This window comes from Sander vitreus, chromosome 7 (genome assembly GCF_031162955.1).
Source record: "Sander vitreus isolate 19-12246 chromosome 7, sanVit1, whole genome shotgun sequence".
In the NCBI taxonomy this organism is placed as follows: Eukaryota; Metazoa; Chordata; class Actinopteri; order Perciformes; family Percidae; genus Sander; species Sander vitreus.
In genome coordinates this window covers 23,980,555-24,005,864 of record NC_135861.1, presented here as the reverse complement: position 1 = coordinate 24,005,864, position 25,310 = coordinate 23,980,555, and the positions used below count along the sequence as shown (strand labels likewise).

Below are 25,310 nucleotides of genomic sequence, written 5' to 3'. Positions count from 1 at the left end.
TTTGTCGTATAAGGACATTTTAGAAGAACACCGGACATAGTTTATATACAACAGATTACTCTCACCATCAATTTACCACCAAAGATAAGCTCACTAAATGTTTAAATCCTTGTTAAAATGCTTTTAGGGTTGTCACAGTATGATGAATGTCGTGTGTCTAGGGTGGCCTTATCTCCCCTGTTCAAAATCATTTTAATTGCATACAACTAACTGTGCTGAACTGTATATAAGGGAATGCAAATTACATTTCATTTACATAGATTGTTGAATCAAATTAGATACCACCGAGACCAACTCAATGGAACCTTTTTTCAACGAAGTCACAACAGTTGAAACATTGATGTAAACAAGTGGGAGACAGTACATTCATATTACCTGAACCAATAGACACCATCTCAATCTTAACGTCACCTTTAGTGTTTCATCAACTTGAATTAAATCAAGTGTGCAACGTTTATGGGACTCGGAGAGAAAGAAAGGCACTGCTCTGCAATCCCCAATACTTGGATTTTAAATATTTCATTACTACTTTTTTTTTAGCTTAACTTGCAGTTTAAAGCATTGATAGCACATGCAGTGTGCAGCAGTTATGAGACAACAGAGTGGGTTGAGTGAGTGTGCCTGCAGTCTCTCCTGCTCAGACTCCGGCCATGCCTAGCTAAAGTCTGTAAGCAGTGCAGGCTGATTGCCTAAGTATTTCAATCTAATCGTGTGTGTGCTTTGACATTGATGCCAACAGACAGCCGACTTCTCCATGTGTAAGCAAACCAGGCTTTTCACCTGAGGCAGATCTTTGATGTTTAGGACCTGTAAATGGAAATGAGAAGAAACATAGGTGTAATTCTCTCGATGTGGCTTTTACAAAGACTGACGGCAGCATAAAATATTTAGAACAATAAGTAAATTTGCTGAAAATCATAAAACTCTACAGACTCTTGTTGCACTGCTTCAAAGTTACAATTGATTAATTATTTTAACAAACCTGTCACAGTTCATGGTTTACCCCTGGTAGTGAGAACACCAGACAATTGCAGACAATTGTTTTTGATGACATGACACAGCATTTAAAAATGTATAACCGTTGAAGGCTTCATGCTACTCTCATATCCATTAAAGCTGCAGGTGATGGACTCATGCACTTAGTCTCCGATTCTCCCTCTAAGGTTAAAACACAAAGCTGTGTATAATTTGTCCACAGTAGGTATATATTAAGCCATATACAACACATTCCCTTTAGCAACAGTGACACAAAGTATGCCATATAATAACAATATTAGAAATAAGAACTGGAAGTTGTTTGTGATGCTCAACGGACTAGAAACTCTCCTTTGAAAAACACAAGAGCAGCATGTCTTTCTGACCAGGTTATTCAGGATAATCCTTAGAGCTCCCTGTGGACACTTTTTAGCATTTTCTTTCTTAAATAGTTTCCAATCAATGAGGTTTGTAGATCCCCCTGGGTAACGAGGATTTTGTCTCTGGAAAGATATGGTTTTTCAATGCTGTAAGCACAACAAAAGACATTCGTACTCCTATTGTTGCTGTTACGTGTGGACAACAAAAGGGAATTTTATAATGCATCCATGTCACATGCAATCCATATTGTTAACTATGCAACATTAAATTGCTGGGAAATGTATTCATGCATGAAGCACATGTGATTTATGTGCAAGCATCCACCAAAACAATTGCCACATCTTGTTGTTTACCAATTAAAAACATTGCTGTTGACTTTACTGAGCTCTACCAAACACATTCAGATCTGCTTTAAGAACTAATTTCCCATCATTTTTCCTATTAACAAAACACGTCCACCATTTCGGCTGACCAGACCTATCTTATGTGCTTTTAAAACACTTAACAAAAGTGAGGTAAAACAAAACAAAAGAGCACTCTGCTGCAGACTCACTGACGTTGTCCATGTGAGGATCTGACGCCTCCATTAACCCTGACTAGTTGATTAACTGTGAAAACAGTACACTGGCAGGTAATGTATTCACTGAGTCGATGGCAATGTCTTTTGCACTGTCTGCACAGGTAATCCGTTTAGGACGAGACATGCTGTTAGGAGGCAAGTAACTGGCAGGATGCATTTGCTGCTGTAATGGACTGCTTTTGGTATCAAAAAACATTTTGTTCCTTGGTTCAAATTGCATCTAGTTTTATACATCACTTCATGGCTTCAGAGAAAATTAGAAGATTGATGTAAACCGTGTTATCCTCGTTATCCAGCCATTACCTGTCTCCTGCACAGCTGATTGAACCGTAAATAGAAAAAACACTGATTAAAGCCAAAGTTTCCATAGGGTTTATCTAGAACACTCTAAGCACCATTTAAACTAATTTATGTTTGTGTAAAAGTAAGTTTCACACTCACATTGGGCATACAGTAATTACCATCTTTCCCTAATTAAATATACTTATCTAAAGTTTTTTGTCCCCCTTGGCTGCTTAATTACTTATAGAGAGGAATGTTTTCTGAAAAGGTTTTTGCTCTCATATCTTGCGTGCAGTATATACAGTATCTGATATTGTATTCAGAAATAGTCAAAATACAACTGTTGAGAATATTGCTCTTGTGATTCACACATGTTGGATAAATCTGTGCAGCAAGAATTCATCGCTTCATGTTTTCCATTCAAACACAAATAAAGATACTGTAAGTGGTTTCATGTTTCTCCTGAGACACATAACAGATTATTTGACACGATGGAAACTAAACTATTTCAATCACCAGTATCTATTTGATTTCCCACCATAACAATGATGGAATTCATAGAAAGTTAAATTTGTTATGCTCATTCACAGCTATTGATTTCTCACACACAAACTGCACTATCATTTAAATCTAACGGCACAACACCTTTGAATGACTTTGGAACAAGTCCATCCACTCACTGTATGAATCCCTGTGTCGATACTACTCAGTTTTAAGTAATGGTCATGCTCCAGCAGGGGTCAATGGGATCTTGTGGGTTTTACCATCTGTACTGTTGACTTTGCAGTCTCATTGAGACACATAAGACAGTAAATCTGGGGTCAAACAAAAGACAGCAGGTTGTAATATAAAGAGTAATAAATCCTCTCCCTGATTTAGAAAGTCATGCAAGACAAAATAAGAAATGTGACATTGTTAATGTGATTAAACTGCCACTGTGTTGACATTTCATTTACTGCGAATCAGCAGTGTTGTGAGGGCCAGAGGCTCACAACACTGCTGAGGCTGTGGATCATGTCTCATTTTATAGTTTTATCGGGGAGCCCAACAGGGTAGAGATCCCCACCCTGAGATGATATCATGGTATATGAAAGTACTAAAAGTAGCTTGAGATGGGAAACTGCAACTCCTTCGCTATGACCCAGGAGCCATACTGTATATGTGAAACAGTGTTCAACTGTAAAATACATTATTATCTATGTATAGTTGTCTTGAAAAACATAATTCTGTCGAGCAGGTGCACTACACATTCTTGTAAATATAACAAAGACTTTCCGCTCAAGAAAAGAACCGCATCACCAGTTTCAGCATTTGATCAAAAATGAGATATGTTTACATGTAAGTGAGAAAGGGGGAAATAGTGTGGCACTGTTACAAAGCCACAAAGTCTGCAGAGGTTGGACTACATGGATACGCGATACCGCTGTTTGCTTTGTTTAAATAAAAATAAGACTCTTACACAACAAGGATTTTTGGCAACTTTCATACTTTTTGTTTGTAAGTCCTCCAACTTGTCGTTTGTCCGACACACAGAAGTGCTTTCTGATCTGATGCTAAGACATCGTTTGTCTGTTCCTTCCAAAACCATTACCAACTATTATTAAAAATATATCAGTTTAATGATGTGACGACATTATGGATAAGGTTTGGTTAAGTTTAGGCACAAAAACTGTTTGGGCGACACGGGAATCATCATGGTTTTGGTTCAAATAAATACTGTACTTAATGGTTAGGGGACCTATTGTGGTCTTGGTTAAAAATGGACTCTTGGTTAGAAAAACGTTGACTTCCTCATTTGCTTCCGTCATAATTACTACAGCCACAATAAGGCTTTCTCACTTGAACAAAAAACATACAATATTTAGTTTGGGAGCACTTGCTGAATGACTGATGGCGTCATTTTTCTTGGGATGAGAAACTGCATCCAAAGTGTTACAGCTACAAACAATGTCCAAATATACAAATACATTATACAACACTCTAACATTATTATTATTGAGGCCCACGTTGAATTCCACATTCACACATAAAGTACTAAAATACTTCAGGGGTAGCCTGAAAGCGCCAAACCATCATCTATAATGTATCACAACTAAGATCAGATAAGACTACCATCAAGATGTTACATCAGAGACCAAACTGGATGTTTAAGTGTGTAACAAATGGTATTATATGAGGCAGATCAGCGGTGACTAATACAAAGGACCTCAGGATACAAAACACTACTTCAACGTCAAATACAAAATGCTGCTTCATGAGAACAAGATTTTATTTAAAATCTGTGGTTGAGTAGCAGCGTGAGAGATGAATATTATACTTTTATATTACTATTCTTATTGCTGTTATTGTCCGGACTGCTGAACACAGCTACGTGCCTCCTGGTGCCATGTGTAGAAAGATTATACTGAATTTTAAGCATTCAAACTGCCCACACTGGCATAGATTGAATTATTATTTATACACCATTTCATAACAAGAATTTAGAAGATTATCTTCAGAGAACAAGGGTAGGGATGTTTACAGGTTGCCAATATTACGTAATAGTCATCAAAAGTTTAATATCAACACGTCAACTTTTTGAGAAATCAATAGCAATATGTTCCAATTCTGTGCTGTACACGTCCAAACACTGACTTTCAGACAAGGTAAACGTGTCAGGAAATGAGCCATGTTGTCACACCAGCTTGAAGATGCTGGATCAATACATAGGTGTGTGTTTGTAATGGAAGGTCTTCAAATCTTGATAGCTTAATGATTGCAGGTTAAGGAAACAAGGTGATGGGCTGGTGACAAGTAGACAGCTAGTCTTATTTTTTTTTAAACTGAGTGGAGAAGCTTTTGAGACGATAATTAGCCTGCAAATGAGAATTGATCCCCCTCTGCCAGCTCCTAATGTCAATGTGTACAAATATTTGGAGAGCATGCATGATTGGCTTTTGTAATCTGTCTCTATATTTGCAGCCAGTCTCATTGGACACTGGTTTTAAATATCAACTGATTTCATAAAATGGCAGCTGCTGTAAAGCCATGCAAATAGTCTCTTTCCTCGATGGCAGCGCTCCACCTTTGCACTGCTGTAGAAACTAAAGGCTGGAAGTGCTTAAGGGAATCATAATAGAAGAAAATGTAAACGAATTCATGAGACTAGTGGGACCATCTGGTGTGAAAACATTTGAAATGTATACTGGAGCTTGAGAAATCAAGAAGCAAAGGGTCTGAATGTTTTTAAACAGCTTAGCAAAAAGGAATAGATTAATAGTGTGCTGCCACTGCCTCCTCTCATCTTTGAATGTTGGCATACATAAATATTAGCTGTCACAGTTACTGAAACCATTTCATTTATGTCTCTTTTTTGTGTCAGCTCTTTTTTTATATCCATCTGTATTTTGAAATAGGAAAACAACTTAATAAGGTTTTTCTTGGCACTTCTCTAAAGATCAAGACTTTTCTAAATGAAAAGATAAGCACATATTCTTGAGTTAATTAATGCCATACTCATCACATGGATCCACAGCTTAAAAGAAACAAAAACAAATGATATCTCTGTTTAAAATATATTTCAATGCATTTGGGTGAGTTTATGTTAATCAAGGATGGAAAACCAATGCAATTAATGTAAAAATTCATCAGTAGAATTTCCTGACACCAGAACTATCCTCATTAAATCATCCTGGTGCTACACCTATAGTAAGTGCTGCACATTGATAGAACTGTAAAAAATCATGGTGGTGTTGTTTAATTTCACAGAGTTTATATTTGTTTAATTAAAAGATGTGTGGCATTCTAATTAAACATCACTAAAAGCTAAATGTGCAGTAGCTAGTGCTTGGTATTTTTTGTTTGTTATAGCAGGAATGACTATCAGCCTGGTGGGTAGATTGGAGACAATACCCTCATAAACAGTATCAGTACAGTATCAGTGCGAGACTCCTACCATCAGCCTGTTGTTGTTGGTTTTAAGCACGTTTTTAGCCATGTTAGTTAGTTAATAGTTTTCACTTGTTCAGTGAATTATATATATTGGATGGATTGGCACAAAACGTAGTACAGATGTTTATGGTTCCCACAATGTTAACTGTAGAAGCGTTGGTGACAGAGATGTTCACAAGTCATTTTTTGGAAGTCCAAGTCTTTGAGCTCGAGTCCAAGTCAAGTCTCAAGTCTTTGAGGGGCAAGTTCAAGTCAAGTCTCAAGTCTCTGGCCATCTGATCTGTTCCTCTCCAATAGTACATTCTTTAGCATTGGTGAATTCTGTAAACAGTTAGATGGACATGGGAAATTATTTTGCTTGCCACTAATAAAATCTGCATAAAACTGACATACTGTATGTGTAGTGTTCTGTGGGGGAAATAGCTAAAGTAATACTAAACGTTTCTATCATGTTTTTTTCTGAAATAAAATGTGGGCACTGCAGCCAAGAGTGGATGTGAACTTGTGATGGGAAAAATATCACGTATGCTTTAATGGAGCTATCTTAATTTTGTTACATCCAGAACTTACATTGGGTCTCCAACTTAGGACATCGTATAGTCTAATCTTGTGTTACTTAACACATCCCTTTAGCCCTCGGACCTGGTGAAATATTAACCTAAGTCTGTCACATCATATGGAACTATAAAAATCCTGAAATACAATTTGCCTGTTCCCAGCATTAGAACAACACTTTGCGATGGTTAGCTTGACACCTGTGACGATATGTGCTAAATGTAATGTCTCTTTCATATTAGCAAGTGACTGACCTATCTGGGTGCGTTTTGAGAGGCCTGATGAAGTTTGACGTTGTTGATCCGGCATCATTTATCTTGGTGCCACACACCTTGCATGTAGCTGTTCGCTTACTGCCACTGTTTACGAAGTTATTGAAAGTAAAACTAATGATAAAAGGCACAACTCTAGGAGGACTTGGTGTCGCCATCGTCAATGCATTTTTTGATATGTGAGTGTGCGCACATAGACATAGAGCATGCGTTACGTTGCACATTATGGCAAAGGGCAGGGGACATGCAGCTCGTCATACGTTTCCCAAACATATATGCGCCAATAAAAGAAAATAGAAATACATGAATACATTTAGATTTAAAAAGCAATAATTGCATGAAAACAGGTTGTTGACGAGTCTCGAAGCTCGATTCCGAGTCAAGGCTGAAGTCTTTTGGGTCGAGTCGCAAGTCAAGTCTGAAGTCAGCTGTTTGTGCGACTTAAGTGCGACTTGAATCCGAGTCTCAGACTCAAGTCCCCATTTCTGGTTGGTGATCTCTAAACATTTCCTCTAGTACCATCATCACGGCAAAATTTCACTGTGACCAATGGTTACAACTAAATACAAGCTGTAATTTGTTTAGTTTAGTGATAATTCACGAATGTTAGCATGCTAGCACGGTAAGCAAAGATGTCGAACATGGTAAACACATCTGCTAAATATCAGTATGTTGTCATTGAGCATGTTAGCTGTAGACTCTAAGTGTTGTTGTTTTTTTAATGCAGTAGAGGAAGAAATAGCTAAATATGATGTGAAGAGTACCACAATTACAGTCTTTGCTCACATCAAATATGGAATAAAATTTAGATTTTTGTCCTTACTGGGGCATGAAAACTAGAACCTTTATACTGGTTGTCGCCTTACACTATCACAGTGCTTAACACAAAACAAAATGTTTTGTTTATATAGAATCAATTTGCTCCAGTTCTTTCAAAATCATAGCTTGAATGTTGTGTTTTCATGGTAAATCCCAACTGCCTCTGACCAGAAAGCGAGTCCCTTTGTGTAACACAGCAGTGACTCATGGGAGCCTTCATGTTGTCTCATGGAAGGCTGGATGATGTCTAAGCTGCTTAGCCTGAAGGCGGCCAAACTTTTTCTTTCTGTCTCCACTGCAGGTTAGGCTCAGGATATCAGCTGACATTAGGCTGACAGAACAATCCCTTTAATATATCGGGCAACTTTACAGTGGCCGTATGAAATCTTTTATTATATTGACCTTTTCTTGCTCGTATGTTTTATATTTATTATTAAAGAGCAGACCACATAAACTGCTGTGCTGAAATGATTAAATAACTGAGCTTTCATCTAATTTTCCCCAGCTGACACTGTCACTTTGACTGCTCAAGCTGAATAAAAATAAAAATCACAATCAATACGGACACTGTCACGGCACCATTGATTACTTCTTATTTAAGTCTGCTTGAACTACTCAACGTTTTCTGTTTTCTTTGTGGCATCAAGCCTTTGTTTAAGTCTGAGTACATTTTAAGTGGCACAGCCTCAACACAGCAGGACAGTGATGGATTGTTGGGTTGATGGTGAGATTATGCAGGTGAGACACCTCCAAGCCTTTAATCCCACGCTCTTTTCAGGGAAACTATGTGATGGCTGTGCTCTGTGTGTTTTGTTCTGAAGATGCAGTTCCTTTTTTTTTAAACTTTTAAAAAGCCAGAGCAGGGTACCAGATGCTTATCTAAATGTTCAAGATTGGAGAATTGCAACCACTGTGGGGACGTGACAGCTTTAGCACAGAGAACATAAGCAAATCCTGTAAGTATTTATGTTGTGCTCTGCGTTGTCTCTCCTGCTTTGAGAATTTCACAGCAATGCTCAGCCGAATTAAATCACACATTTAAAAAAAGAAAAGACATTTTCCCCTCCTGGCAGCATCCCCTCAGTAGGTCTGCTAGTGCACTAATTAAATGCCACAAATTAATTTGAGTGAAACCTAACATATCTAGAAAGAGAATGCACAGGAGGAGACAGACACACAGTAGCTTTTTGTCACTGTGCTTGGTGATTACCAGCAGTGGTACGGATTGCCTGCAGAGGGATTTGGAAACGGCAGGAGAAAGGGGAAAAAATAGTGCCAAGAATAAAAAAACAAGGCTTTGGGCAGCCTTCCCTCATGACTTTCCTGAGAATTGACCGCCCGGGCTTGGTGGGTCAAATGAATTGAGTCGGAACTAATCCTGAACTAAAGGAGCTGCTTCTTTGTAGCCAGAGCATGGTAGATGGGGGACGTCTGCAATCTGGGGTTGAGAGACACGGCTTGATGGATTTGGTCTGCCTAGCTGTAAAAGTCGAGTTGAGGGGCACAGATAAAACTATAGAAGCCCACTGATCTGTGAACACACTGAAAACAATTGTTTTCTGCTTGTTTGTAAGGCATCTTTTTTTTTATTCGCCCCTGTTTGTTCGTGTTGGACTAGTCTTGCTTTGCCAGACCTTCCTCCACAGCTCTGCGGAGGAGGGTCAGGCTAATCCACACAGCATTCCGGGATGGCAGAAAAACGTGATGAAAACTCAGATTGGACAGATAGTCTAGCTAGCTGTCTGGATTTACCCTGCAGAGATCTGAAACGCAGTTAAACATAGTCCTCATAAATCCACTGGAGTTTAAAAATCCAACACAAAGAAAGTGGGAGGTAACGGACATCCGACCGAAAATACTGAAATCCGGTGGAATTTTCTGCGGCAACGGAGCAATCCCGGAAGTGGAACGTAGCAGATATAGTAGACTAGTGTTGGACTGACTATCCAGGTGTGGGTTTCAGGGAATGGGTTGCGTGAATTAATGTAGCGTAGTGTGCACCAAATTACACTTAGCACAGAATGGGACTGAGTGCAGAATCAATTCTCCTGTCCGGACCTCTCTCTCTCTCTTCAATTACCACCCAGTTCCTTGTTGAGGCTCTGTGAAGGTGACAGTGCACACCTTGGGAGCACTGTCCAGCTGTGAAAAAGCACTAACAATTCAGAGTGTAGTGTCTAGCTGTACTACACTCTCAGGCAGTGGGGCCAGGGGGGCCTTGAAGGACTTCCAGGGGGTCCCCAACAAAAAGGGAAATCATTTATTTTCACTATAATTTCATTCATAAGTAACACAATGACAGATTGTATGACTATTTTGCTGACAGGTTTCATTCACTTTCTGTAATAAAACATCTAAAGGCAGTTACAGACCAACCAGACGGCTGAACGTTGGCAGAAAAGGCAGTTGGACTGATCAGTCTCCCCGAGTTGGTCAAAAAAAGTGCCTCGGAACACACCAAAGCGACGAGACGTAATACGTCTCCGTAACAGCAGGCGGCGCTAATCTGTATTGTCGCCCAAAAATGAAAACCGGCAGCTGATTGGACGAACGCGTCACATGGGTTTGTTTTCTCCGGAAATTCCAAAGGGGTGAGCTTCTCCTCACAACCCGAACCTCCTACGGCGCCATTTTGATGCTAATAAGCACTCACCCCCCGTTAGCATTCCATTGACTGCCATTCATTTTGACGTCACTTTGACAGCGAATAACTTTACATCTGAAGCTTAAAGTTTAAAGACTTTATTTGTCCATTGTTTATTTCTAAAGAAACACGACAATGTATAAAAGGCTCCATTACCTTGTATCTCACGTTATGGCTCCATAGCAGACTTTTTTTGTAAAAATAGGCTAACGATTGTGTCATAACCACGGGACTTACTGTCGCATGGCAGAGGAATTACCGTATAGTACAGGAGAAGCACGCAGGCAGTTTCGACTTACATTAGCTATTTAAGTTTAATTACTAATGTTAACTAGCATTTTAGTTAGCAGTAATTAGCCTGTGTCCATGTTATCTCCTTATATATACCTACGCTCTCCGTCTCTGCAAGATTGGGAATGATTGAGATTTCTCTTGGCACAGCTACCAGAAGACTTATAACTTTCAGACAGGTTGCTCACGTCACATTTACGTCGTCTCTCTCAGTTGGAGGCTGCGCAGTAACGCTCTGCGCTCACCGTAAAAGTGCTTCTAATGGCCTTCACTGGTCTCCGTCCAGAGCAACGGGATCTGTTGGTCCATTCTTATATACTGTCTATGGGAAATTCAAAGACAGACTGTCATGGCGGCTTGTTCAGAATACGATCTCATATTGTACTAAAATAGTTCACTGAAATGTGTTTCTGAAAACATTTTAAGCGAGAAATAGGCCATGCAGTTGCTGAATCTGTCTTCATTTCAGATCAACAAAGGTCAGTTTAAAAGATTTTCGTCAGATTTTGAGAGGCTTAGTCACGCTCATTCCGCACGCCGTTTCCGGGTGAATCCCGACTGCCCTGTCTCCGACTGAGCATGTCAGGTCGGCCAAAATGAAGGCCGACGGCTCCTCGGATGGACGACGGCACAGAACACACCGAACAGACTCGAGTCACCAACCTCGCCAGACTGTCCAACGGCCGATTATCGGCCCAGTGTGTAGCTGCCTTAAAAGCAAAAATTCTATCAGGGACAAAGTCTTATCAGATGGGGGTCAGTGGTCTAATTTGTGTCAGTTTAGGGGTCCTTGACGTGAAAAAGTTTGAGAACCACTGCTCTAAGGAACTTAAGTCCCATTGAACAACAATAATTACTTCAAAATGTGCCCTACTTATGTTGTGATTATTGTGAGTTAGGGGATCTGACCACACTGTAACTTCTTAAAAGGTCAGGTGGTTGAACCTTTGCAGTCATAAAGCCATCAGACTTCTGATAGAGTCCACTTGTCCATTAAGTCAGAAGACATCGTACAATTTAAAACTGCACTCTTCGATATTGTAATGACTTTGTAATGTGCAAGGGGTTGCGTGCCGTGAAGAACTCGTCTCATCCAGCTTTATGAAGTGTTTTAGCATTTTTCAGTTCAGTGTTTTGTTTTAAGGGCCTGAAACTTTACTGTTTTGATTAAGTCTTATCGCTCTCATCAACTGCTGGACATGAGCAGCAGGCAACTGTTTTCAGCAAAAAGCAACAAAACAAACTTGGAAAACACTGTATGCCTAATCAGTACAAAACAGCAGAGTAAATTAACTAGCTGGTGAAGATAGTGGAGCATTTAGCAGCTAAATAGACACACATTTCCCCAAACTGGGATAAAAGAAGTGTGAATATTGGACTTGCATTTATTATCACCAGTAAACTCTGCTCCAAATGATGCTAATGTTGCTCTGTGTCTGCATGCGATGTGTAAATAGGCAACTGTTTGCTAACACAGTAACCATAACTTTATGTTTTATGGCTAACAACTAGTCAGGCCTTAACAAAACAGTGGACTTCAAAATGGAAGTTAGCTATGTTATGTGCTTTTGCAACTTGAACCCTTTCAAACACATCTACAGTGTGTAGATTCACAGAACCATTTCACACACAACCTGCTGCTAAACTTTTATACAGGTCTGACATTATCTCAAAGTGATGTTTACCCTAATGGCTAGATTGACCATGAACAAGTGAAAGTAAAAAAACAGATGCGTGCATATCCTTTAAAGCTTTCAGCGTGTCTTCTCTGTAGGCTGATGGGGTAATCAAATAAGAGCACTGCCTCAACACAGTGTAATGTTGAGGGGGAGTAAGGCGCTGTGCCCGAGGGCCTCTGCCTCTGTCTCTAATGAGGGAAGAGTGAGGCGGATGCAAGGTCTCTTCTTCACAGACTGCACAACAGGCAACTAGTTAACCCTCTTCTTTCTGCTCAACATATACCTAGCTACCACCTCTGCTCTCCTCACTCCATCTGCCTCCACAGTTCCAAGCTCACTCCTCCACACAGGAAAGACTTAGTCCTGCAGACTGACTGTGCCTGCCTGAACCTAATTTAGAGAGTTGCCGTGCGGAATTTGCCCAGGCTACCCCCCTCTTTGTCTGAACGCTTATGCTTGTCTCAGCAAGTCAACTTCGATACCTGAAACACAGTGCATGCTCCTACAGTTTCTGACCGCTGCAGCAATATCCCTCAATCCAGTCAGGGTTAGCTGTTTTCAGTGATGTATAAGAGACCCAATCAAAAGCCTGAGGCTTTAATTACACTCACTCTGTCTTGAGTATCATAAGCAACCAGCCACTTATTACCACAAGGGCTGGTGCACTTTGCTCTGCTTATGTAGCAGAATAAAAACCCAGCTGATGAGAACAGACCAATAGCTGGACCTAGTGATGACGGGGATGCAGAGAGGGAGCTTTCAACCCCAATGCCTGGGCGTAAATTACATAATAACTTAGTAAAATATTCATGACACACCATGGGGACGGAATCCTGCCTGCTCTGAAGTGCTGAGCAAACACTTCGCCCTTAGCCACTCTAAGACTGTGAGGATAAGGAAAAGCCCAAAAGTAAGGAGCTGTAAAACAATTGGAAGCATGAAGCCAGTAACAGCCACGAAACAAATTATTTCCCTCATGAGGATGGCAAGCAGCGTTAACAGCATTAGTTATATTGGTGATACATTATTTTCATTGTATGCTTTCTTGCATGTGCTCTTTGTGTTTATGAAATCATCAAATAAGCATGAAAATGTGATGAAGCAATTTCTTAAAAACAAAGCCAGACCTATCTCCACAGTGCTGTGGAGTAAGGTCTGGCTACACCACACATACATTCTGGGATAGGAGAAAAAAACCCTCTGGGTTGTTTGCATTTCTTTAAACCAATCACAATCGTCCTGGGCAGCGCTAAGCTCCGGACGCAGCGATGCTGGCTCTGCAAAATGGTCTCAGGAAGAAACTTGTTTTGGTGGAACATTTGCACTCCGCAAAAGAAAACACCACATACAATATTAAAGGAGAATTCCGGCCAACTTTTACGTTAATCTTGATCGCTATAGCTACGCGAGTACTTTTGATAGAAAAAAACCCGACCCGAATCAGTGCAGGCAACACGGAGTAGCGTGGGGACGTCCCCCGTTTCCGGGGACAGTCCCCGGTTTTGGTGACCTGTCCCCGGAAATGTCTCCGGTTTTCACTGTGACTGACAGACCCGAAATTGGAATGAAAGAAAGAAAACATTGACCAAACATATAGTCGAGCGCTGCTCAGAGCTCAGATATGTTCTAGAATGTCCATATTTTACGATGCTAAAATTACTGTTTATTTACATGGAGTCTGGTGGGTTTAGCGAACGCAATTTTGCGGACCTTTTATCTTTAAAAAAAAGATCTTACTCTAACAGAAAGATCGACCTCCTTAGAAATCCTTTCCATAATGTTGTCAGACACTTAGAATATTAATCTGAGCCTGTCAGCGGCAAAACGAGCACTTTTATGAATGTAAATACAAGCCGGACAATTGACGTCCATTAACTTACATTGTAGCTTGTTTTGCCGTTGCCGACTGCAGCGATCTCGTTTAATACTGGACCAATGTAAAAGGAAAATATTTCCTCAATAGTTTTAACTGTATCCGATACTCTGTATAACTCATATAATGAGTTGTTGCAGAAACAAGCCCAGCGTGAAGCAATAAAGCAAAAGCTGTCAGATAAATGTAGTGCAGTAAACATTACAACATTTCCCTCTGAGGTGTAGTGGAGTACAAGTATGAAGTAGCAGCAGGGGCGATTCTAGGATCAGACCTTTAGGGGGGCTCAGCCCCTAATGAGAATCTGACACGGATATAGTGCATGCAAAAGTGTTAATCTGCGCCATGAAATTACCAACTTCTTCACAACCGCACACCTGCTCTCCCTCTGACTCAACCAGAATCTAAGCTTTCCAATGATATTAGTGCCAGGTTTGCGAGAAAGTTAACATTGAACTTACATGAAATGTTATCATATTTGCATTCTGCATAAATCTCTGCACACCATTACTCTCTGTGAAATATTTCACAAACTCTTCACTCAACACATGCATTGGTACAACAAGCGGTTCCTGGGTAATCCGGTTTTGAAATTGCAACAAAATTTCTACATGGTCTCCAGCTTTGGGCCAAAATTATAATGTATTCTCATGTAAACTATTTATGTCAGCACAGACATTTTTGTAAATTGCTTAGCCAGTGTATCCCACCATAATGGTTATTATATTGCCAGATTCCAGACAATCCCACTTACTTATATATATCCCACTTACAAATATGAATATATATTTATACTGGTATACTTCCTAGTGACATTAATGCAAAAATATGAAGAAAAAACGATTCAACCTGTGTGTGCATGGTTAAAATTCTGAAGTGCAAAATAGTTCAGGCTACAGCACAAATATTTCCATCCATAGATAAGAATAATCAAGTCTAACCTCTGAATTTCTTTTCAAAGTGCACCGGATTGATTCATTTAAACGTTAAAATAGACTAAATGTTCTTACAGGGGAGCATGCCCATGGACCCCCCTAGAGGGACTTGTGCCCCAGTGCAGCTCTAGGTCTTGTGATGCCCCTGGGGCAGTGTCCCCGTTTTAAGTTTTACAAAGATAACAACATTACCTTTTTTGGAGGTATTTACGCTTCTGAGGCAAAAATGTCCCCGGATTTTGTCTTAGAAATCTGGTCACCTTAGCCTCTTAACAGACACAAAATGCAATTAATATGTCTGTACCACATGAACAGGGTCCTTTCGTGTCAACAAGATGCGTTTTCAACTCAGACATTGTTTAAATTCACCTACCCTGTCTTGATCCTGCCGGTGGGTAGCTTGGCCTGTTAGCTGCTAGCTGCTAGCTGTTAGCTGCTGTCCGTGATAAATGTGTTCAGCCAGGCTTTTGTAAAAAATCATCACACAGCAGTTCCGTGTGTATTTGTAGCTCATCCATTTTGTGTGTGATCGATCTGGTGTTGGTGAGTAGGAGGCTTGTCAGTGTCGATCTGTGTGGTAGCTAGTTCCCTTAACCAGGCAAGCAGCCTTCGTCCCCCTCCCGCAGCCAACAAAAATCCCCCGAGCATCCGGTGGTCTGGTGGATGCCCTGCATAGGACAGATCATGCTTTCGCAGCGAAAAGTTTAGATTATTTCCCCCTCAAAAATAGGTAATTGACCACTGTAGTGGTTATGACCATATCAGTGACTATGTAACTACATGGAAAAGGGATAAACGATGTCTGTGGCTTGCACAGTAATAGCGTTACTGAAGCTTAGCTGTAGCATCGCGCTGTCTCCTGGGAATTCAGTTGTAGCAGGAAAAGGTAAACAGTAGTGTGCAGATCGGAGCGTAGTGTGTTTAGAGTGAAGAGCGGACTTACTGCTCCAAGCGCAAGCTAAAGCTAGCCTTCAGTAACTGGAGGACATAGCAACACCACCACCGCTCCGTGGATTGTTATTGGGATGGTTATCCGAGAAGCCTGGCTGAATACACTCACCGGAGGGCAGCTAGCAGCTACTACCGCACTACTGTTTTTTTTAGGGGGGAATAAACTTCAAGACGTGACATGACCTGTCCTCTGGAGGACATAGCCACACCACTGCCGCTCCGTGGATTGTTATTGGGATGATTATCACAGAAGCCTGTCTGAATACACTCACCGGGTGGCAGTTAGCAGCTAACGGCTAACGGCTAGCAGCTAGCAGGGCAAGCTAGCTACCGGCAGGATCGAGACAGGGACCAGGGTAGGTAAATTTAAACAATGTCTGAGTTGAAAACACATCTTGTTGACACGTAAGGGCCCTGTTCATGTGACACAGACATATTAATTGCATTTTGTGTCTGTTAAGAGGCACAAAGGCACTCTAAAACTTGCCCAGACAACTGCCGTTTTAGCTCAGGGGACGCTTGTAGTACGTAGCTGCAGCTACTCTGTGTTGCCTGCACTGATTCGGGACGGGGGGTTTTCTATCGAAAGTACTTGCATAGCTATAGCGATCAAGATAAACATAAAAATTGGCCGGAATTCTCCTTTAAAAGAAATTAACTGCTTACACAATACAGTAACGTGAACTAATTAAATTAGCTGGATACATAGTTAAACCTCATTTTCTCTCACAAGTGTATCGTCGTGTGTAACTTCGTCCACTGCAATCCTCCCCAATAGGTCCCAAAAACTCCCTGTTAGATAGTAAATGCTGTAAACATACTCTTTGTAAATCTTTACATTCTCCGAAAGAACCAAGCAGGCCTGCCTTGTTGCACGATCCAAATTTTTGGCGTGTAGCTTGCTAGCTCGTAGTTTGTTGTTGTTTCCCGAAGCGAACCGAGTTTGAACACGGCAACACATAGAGAGCAGAAGGCGAGGGACACGCGCCGGATGTCAGGCAATTATCTTGGAAATGTACTTCCGTTGATCCAGATTACTGATCAAACTAACCCTAACACCTCATAAGAGCTTATCAAAGCTTCAATCCTTGTTTTGTAGACAATCCAGAACAATCTAGAAACAGTATTATATGCACACAAAAAAAAGGCTCACCATCATCATCATCATTCTGAGTTTTGTTTCAATCTAGCAGTTCAGGTGAGGAAAGGAAATATGAAAGTTTGAAAGAAGCCAAGCCCGTCATTAGATGGAAGTGGTGAGCAGTGGAACCCTCCCTGTCACTCAAGGAATTTCTAGTTATGGTTTTATGTGACTTAAATGATGGAGAAAAGAGCCGGTACATGCCGAGCTGGGCCATGCCGTGCGAGAGCTTTACCTATTAATCAATATCCTTACGGCAAGCACAGAGGAGTCCATGTAATTGCAGCAGGGTGGTTTCTTACAATTCAAATAATATTTTGTTATTATTTGTTATCTTATACTTTATTAATCCCGCAAGGGAAATTACAGGTATAGGTTGTTATTATCACTGACACTGAGCGATTTACTCCTTACGTATTGAAATTGGGTTTTGAATGACTATGGAATTTTTCGATACTCAATACTTTAGTTTAAATACTTTTTAGTTCAGTCGGTGCCTAAAAAGTCTTGAATTTGGTACCCAGCCCTACCTCCTGCATATGCAATATCATCTTGTGACTTGTGTACTATTAATATTATTTAAAAATATTCAACCCAGTATTATTCTTTTCACCTAGGACCCCTTTCGGGCCCCAGACAAATCACATTTACATGGTTTCTTGTTTCCCTATTGGTGTGATTCATGAAAAATCGTTCCGCCTGTCAAAAGCAGAACAGAAGATAAGTCGATTAAAGGCTTTTAAAGCTTCCCAGTTCACTACAATATTTATTTGAAAAACTATAGGAGTGAAAATCTAAAGAACAATGTTTTAAGAAAGGTCGCCACCAGTGTTGTGACTGGTAATTAATGCTATCTACTGTAACATTATGAAAACCAACACTGAACAAAGAAAGAATTTAAAAGAAAGAAAGAAAAAGACAAGCCAGGGTGAAACCACACACATATATTTTTAAAAGTTAGAATGATGTAAGCTGTTTTCAACACCCTGTGATATTTGTTTCCGCCCGTTAGCCAATGACAATCTACCATTGGAGGTGGATACATTTGCACATACTCTGTTACCTAAAAACGCTGAAAAAAAATAATTGTTCTAACACTTTTCCCTAGCATCTGATCCCACTGCTGATTCAGAGAGTCAAACAGGAGCAGCTCATGGTTATTCTGCTGCAGCGCTGTGATATGCAGAACATGCTCAGCTAACGGCTGCTTCCAATACCTCTCAGTGCTTGCATCATGTCACGGACAGACTGGAGATTCCAGGATTGTACCAGACAATGGTACAAGCCAGACGCATAACTATCGGTAAGCAGGGTAAGCGGTGCATACGGGCCCGGACCAATCAGGGGCCAGCGTGACTGGAAGATATTGATTGACAGCCGGGGCGCCCTATTGCATTTGGCCACTGACCAAGCGGGAGTGAGAACGGGTCAAATTCATTTCCTTGTTTCAGAGACTGTTCTCTTCACGTGTGTGACTCGAACATCTCACATTTACCAACAAAACGTACAACGAAAGACCGTGCAGAACATTTCAGACCGTCCTGCCAACCTGTAAACATTTTAACATCAATGTACGCTGTAACGTTTTTTTCACTCTAAAGTCTATGAAAGCTGCTGCTGTTTACATCCTGTCTGATCTCTGCAGCGTGCGGGGCTGCTGAGTTCCCCCCGCGACTGACACACACACACACACACACACACACACACACACACACACACACACACACACACACACATAAAATCACACACGGTGGATGCAGGAAAAACCGGAGATGAGACATACAGGATGACCTAAATTGAGGACAGCTACACTCGTTATTGTAAGTGCAATTCTAAGTTAAAGTCCAATAAGTACTTTATTAAACCGTATGAATGTGTCCCAGGCCAGGTTAGGAAATGAACTAACAATGTCAAGATCAACAAGCCACTGACACATATGTTCAAATTTGATTCATTCAATAAATTATTACTTTTTGTCTTAAATCCACCAACCATTTTCATACCAACATTTGCAGCATCCTGAGCCTTTTTGGTAAGGTTCCTAGGAAATCTCAGCCCATTAATTAATAGTAATAATTATTATTCTCCCAAAACAAGTTTCCTTTTTTTTTTTTTTTTTAAAGAACTATACAAAAAACTTCATTGCAACAAACATACAAAAGACATCGCAACTTTTATCGCAAAATCAGGCTTTTGGGCCGCAACAATCTAAAAAAAAAAGGCCACGAAATCCTGGAGGGACTGCCCTTGTGTGTTTTTTCATGTGTTATGGTTCACCAGTGTTTTTTTGTTGTTGTTGTTGTTGTGGTGCGCGAAGGCTACTCCTGATTTTGTCAGTCATCTCATCTCTTATATGCTGTGTCTCTATGATCCTATCCTGTCCTATTGATAGTAGCCTACCCGTGGACATTGCGCCGTCATCACGTGCTGTGGTAGGGGGGCCCGCCTTGATAATCCTGCTTAGGGGCCCGGTGTTGGCTCGTTACGCCACTGGTACAAACCAGTCAATGCTTACGTGGCATTCCAAGATACAGTAACTTACACTGTAGGTTAAGACATTGAGGCACAACCTCTTGCGTTTCCTTTTTCCGTCTGCTACAGACTTGATTGTCAGTTCCAAATAATAACGTGTATGTGTCAGTTGTCTGTTGCCATGAGTGGTTTGGAGAAAGGTAGTTTTTTTAGTAACCATCTTTTGAAATATAGTGTTTCCTGCTTGAAGTGAAGTGGCAGCATCCTGTAGCATTCTCCTCTGTCCCTCAGTAGGATTTGGCCGTCGTGCTCAAGGCCCTCTCAAGCATTCTGTTCAAGCCCACTGGGCAGATACCTTTTAAGGCCATTGTCTATCAAAAAAAAGGATTCCTGCTTACTCTGACCTCAGCCCAGAGGGAGAATAACTTGTGTACTCTTTCAGGCCATCTCAGCTGTTTGGCCTATCAGAATCTGAGTAGCACTATACTCACACAAAACTCATTCTTGGATGAAGCAGCTCAATGCCCTTTAGAGAAAAAAACTAAATAATTTGTTCCCACTGCAAGATCTGGCATGCTATTTGGAACACTCAACTCATTTGCAAAATCCTGCCCAAACAGAGGCTTGCCAATTAGCTGTGTGAAGACATCTCACAAGCCTGTGAGTTGACATGCCCCCCCTCTGGCGATTTCATGTGCTCTCCACAAGGAAGCTGGCAGCATTAACAGCCTTGTTTGGTGGAACATTTGGGGTTGGGTTTTGGGCCTCTCTAGATACATGCTCATCACTGTCATGAGTCCTGTATGTGGACTCTTTTTTTCTGCGTCTTCTGCTTTCGGTAGTTTATTTCTCACTTTTGGGTGATGTGTTTATGTGTTTTATGTGTTCTTTTCCTCCCTGTGCTCTGTGCTAAGAAGAGACTTAAAGGTGTTGAGACTTTCTGAGCAGTGTTGCTGTCTCCCACACCCTCTGCTTGAGCAGAAAGGCTGATTGTGGAACGGTTGTTGTTGATGGCCTGCTGTGGAAACATCTCACACATACTTAGGCCCTGTTTACACGATGACGCTCGCGGGGGAAAACGAAAAAATATTTTACCTGATGTGCCTTTCGTTTATACGGCGACGGCGTTTTTGGAGCTTAAAAACGCAAAAAAGTGAAACCACCCTCCAGAGTGGAAATCTTAAAAACGCTCCACTGTCGCGTTATCGTCTAAAGGATAAAAACGCAAAAGTCTGAAGACAGCTGTGTGGAGAGAGACGAGAAAAAGGCGTCCAAGTAGTCTGTTGTTACGGAGTAGGCTACAGAAATTATAGGCTCCTGTTATCTAAAAGATTTTCAATGTAATGGCTCAATATTTAAATTATTTCCACAATGTGGATAAGGTTGTTATAGTTCAATGACCATATGTAGGCTATTCATTTGAGCCAGCGTAGGCTACAATGTTGGGAATGAAGAGAAAGAGAGAGAGCGAGTGGCAGCGGGCAGAGGAGGGTCTGCTTCAGCCTCCTCTGCCCGCTGCCTCTCGCTCTCAAGCAGCGGCTGAAGGACTGCGAGGCTCAGGATATTGGTAGTGCTCCCGTGGGTGCCGTGCTGTGGCTTATCACAGTCGACTCTGCCGGTCATCATCAGACAAACATGCAACTCCACCTCCTTGTCTTTCCAGACAAGCTTTTGTTGTTCGACATGTTTTGGTTTCGCGCTAATAAGGAGAGAAGTAGAAGGAAGGTTCTACGTAGGCGCGCAGCCTTGGTGGTGTTGTGTGGCAGTGCCACCTAGCCACCTAGCATGCATACTACATCGAATTTCACACACTTTTGCGTCACCATATGCACGCAGATTTCCCCCCCAAAACTCTCATCTAAACGCGGAATAAAAAGTGAGAACGCAACGCCACTTTGGCGTTTTCTCTTCAGATCATTTCCGTCTAAACATAGCCTTAGTCCATATATAAAACAGTCGTGTGCAGCCAGAGAAAATGTTAGCATGTGGCATACAGTGCTGAGGATGACACAGTCACTGTGTGAGATATGTCACCAACCTCCTTTTTGCTCAGAATAATAAGAATGTGCATTCCCCTGATGATGAAAGTTGTGTGACAGATCTAAGCATGGCGCTAGAAGAAGCCGTGGATGTTAAGGGCTATGGTTTGTGATGGCTGGATCCTGATGCCAGCCTTGTGTTATGTAGTTCATCCATCACTTTCTAAAAGCACAGCAAGGATGTAGGAATGCAGCATTTACTCTGGCTGATTTGTGACACGTCAATCAGGCTTGTGATGTGTTGTAATATCCACCCTCTTGCCCTCTGCTGAGCAGTTGGTTTGCCCGTAGTCTATATCAACGACGTTTCATTTACAGGATTTTTCCGGTGCTGCCGGAGGTCCCTCATTTACGGCCATATGTCCCTCACCTTCCACTTTCTCTGTGCTGGCATTCTAAACTCTGGTGGATTTATGAGGACTATGGTTAACTGCTCCTCAGATCTCTGCAGGGTAAATCCAGACAGCTAGCTAGACTATCTGTCCAATCTGAGTTTTCTCTTGCACTTACACTCTTCCAGAGGCTATTTTGCAGAAGAACTGTTGCTCCATCCGGCGCTTAGCGCCACCCAAGACAATTATGATTGGTTTAAAGAAATGCCAATAAACCAGAGCACGTTTTCTCCCATCCTGGAATGTTGTGTGGACTAGCCAGACCCTCCTCTGCAGCGCTGTGGAGGAAGGTCTGGCAGTGCGAGACTAGTTGGCCCCAGAATGGCGGCAGGCAGGTTTAGACATTGTTCAATCAATGTAACAGCAGGGAATTCAGGCTTCATCTTCTATAGGGCCCCTTTAAAAGATGAAGCCTGTGTGAATAGAACAATGGCTACATATTGTAATTCTTGCTATTTGAACAGCAATGAAAGCTCTAGCCGTGTTCTCTGCCATGTCGCCAAAAGCTATTTGGATGAGGAACAGGAACATATTGGGAATATTGGGATATTATTTAAAAAAAATAAAAAATAAAAAAGACAAACTGTCTTGACACAGTCGTTATGCTCATTAGCCCAGTTGTGACCTGTAGTTTGGTTTGACAGCACTGAGCAGGTTTTACAAAAGTCCTGTCATATATTGTTTATGTGTTGCTCCCATTTGCACATAAAATTTGCATCCGCTGAGCCAACACAATGCAGATGCTCATTTTATGCACTATATTCAATAGCAGTGCCATGAGCTCATGGTGCCGTGCATGGCTTCCCTAATTAGAAGAAGGCAACACTAAGGACTCTTGGCAAATTAATGTCATTAGTGAGGAGAATTGTGCTGTAACGATCAGCGCCTAGTTTTCTGGACAGTGGGGAAAAAATGTTTGAAACTAATTTAAGCTTCCGAGAAAAATAAAAAAGGTCAAAAGAAAAGCAATAAAACACAGACTGGGAAATGCTGAATGAGATGTGTTTGTGTGTGCATATTTATTCCGTTAAAGTAAACTTCACTGCTTCCAGTGAGGTAATATTGACATGGTGTCAGATTAAAATTCAAAGTTTGCCTTTACGGTTATATTGTTTTCAACTGAAAGTCTGATCTCCAGAAATATCCTGTAGGGAATTCTTTAATATATCCATCTGTGCACTGCAACCATGATTAGAAAGATATTGAAGAAAAAGCAAAGTAAGAAGTAGATGCTGTGGGAGAAACTGACCTTGAAGAGACGCAAAATGTTGGCTACCATGATTGACACGGAGCTGGCAGATGCACCAATCACTCCCACCACTCTTTCAGGCTTAGTGATGATGGGCGGCCCTCCGCTGAGACACTTGACATCAGTTGAGTCTTTCTCAATCAGCGCCTGAACAAATGTCAGCGACTGCTCCAGAGCATGGGTGTCCCGGGAGCAGGTGTCCAGGATGCGTGCCCCCAGAGTGATATTAGGCAGCAGCTCATTGTCATTATTGATACGATCCAGGGCAAATAACATGGCCTCCAGCCTATGGATCCCTTTCTCCTTCTTCAGCTCCCCACATGCTTTGCCATCATTTCCCCTTGCATGCACTGGGAACAGCCCACCCAGAGATATGTCCCCATCAATACGTATTGAATTGAGGTGGGTGTGGCCTGGCATTTTGGGTTTGGCTGCCAAGGTGATCACAAAATAACAAGGCAGCAGCAACACCCAGCAGAAGACACCTCTGTTGCAGCCAATCCACGCTCTCTCAAAGCCTCCTTGCAGAGTCATAATGAAAGGCTAAATCCGCATCCAAATACAAAGTCAAGTCCTTTGAAAATGAAAGAGTTGTGCACACATATACCCACACACGCACATACACATACAAATGTCCTGAAGGTTAGCCGCAATGTTTTTCAGAGCACAGTTTTTTTCAGAAGTCTCTTCTCATGGTCTCTAGCACTGACACAAACTCAGTAATACTAATTATGCAGCCTCGCTCTCTTTATCTCTTTCTTCTTTCCTCTTTGTGTTTCACTCTTTTGCTGCACCTGGAAGTGGTGGCTACATGCAGTAACTAAACAGCACAGGGGTGAGCTGAGACAAGGTCCACATAAGGCAAGAACAAAGGTGGAAAGTGAGCCTCTTTTCTCTGCTTCTCCCGGGTCACTCGGGTGCATTTAGCGCTCCTCTTCAAGCAGGCAGAAAGTCACGAGACGATCCAGTGGATTCTACGGCAGGCTCCTGAAAAAAGAGAGGAGAGGCGTTAGACACTAAGGAATCAACAGAAAGAGTAACTGTATTTCCTATAAAAATGAGAAGTGAAAGATGAAATGGAACCGCATTGATCTGATAAACAGTAGATGTTTTTATGCCGGGGCTTTTCCTTGTATTAGTCTCCAACACAGACACACTATGTCATGCTCTCCATATTTTAACTGATATCATATTCAGAACCGCACAGCACATTTGCATTAGACAGAGATCCAAACCAATTTCCTGGATCCTACCATTCAAGCAGAAATAATACCTGGACCCAGCACTCCACACACAAGAAATCTGTTCTGTGTTGCACCCATGCCTTGACTGCTTTCAGTGCACCGCAATGAATTATTTCTATGTGCCTTGAGCATAACTGATTCGCTGCTGCTTGGCACCGTTCCATACACTTCATAACCGCACACTGCTCTGCTCATGTAGATCCTCTCCAGAGACTTTAACCAAAAGGTTATGAAATATAGTGCTAAATTAAGAGCATGGGATTCTGATAATCAAAGAAACAATATTCCTCGGGTTATGAACACATCTGCACTTTGCACATGTGATCCCTTGTAGTCTCACCTACCCCTTGTATCAATAGTGTTAATGCGTACGTGCGTGCGTGCGTGCGTGCGTACAGAGGATCTGGACACAGTGGGAGAGTCTATAGCCATCTTTCTCTCTCTCTCTTTACCGTCTCACACACACATATCTGTCAGGCTTTACTTCATGCTGCTTTTGTATGCTAACATACAGCCTCCCACCGTGGTGCATCTGGTAACGGAGGACACAGAGGGCAAAAACTCACTCAGGACCAGAAACTAGTGCTACTTTGTGGCAGCTGTCAA

At 41.5% G+C, this 25,310-nt stretch overlaps 1 protein-coding gene across 1 annotated transcript in view; it reads right to left on the bottom strand.

Moving 5' to 3' along the window:
* LOC144520341 (metabotropic glutamate receptor 4-like) overlaps window positions 1-23,994 on the bottom strand; it is a 151,327-nt gene extending 127,333 nt beyond the window's left edge. The window contains exon 1 of the mRNA XM_078254013.1: window positions 23,461-23,994. Coding sequence (XP_078110139.1) covers window positions 23,461-23,994 — 534 coding nt within the window. The remainder of the gene's footprint in view (window positions 1-23,460) is intronic.
* Window positions 23,995-25,310: the final 1,316 nt, after the last annotated feature.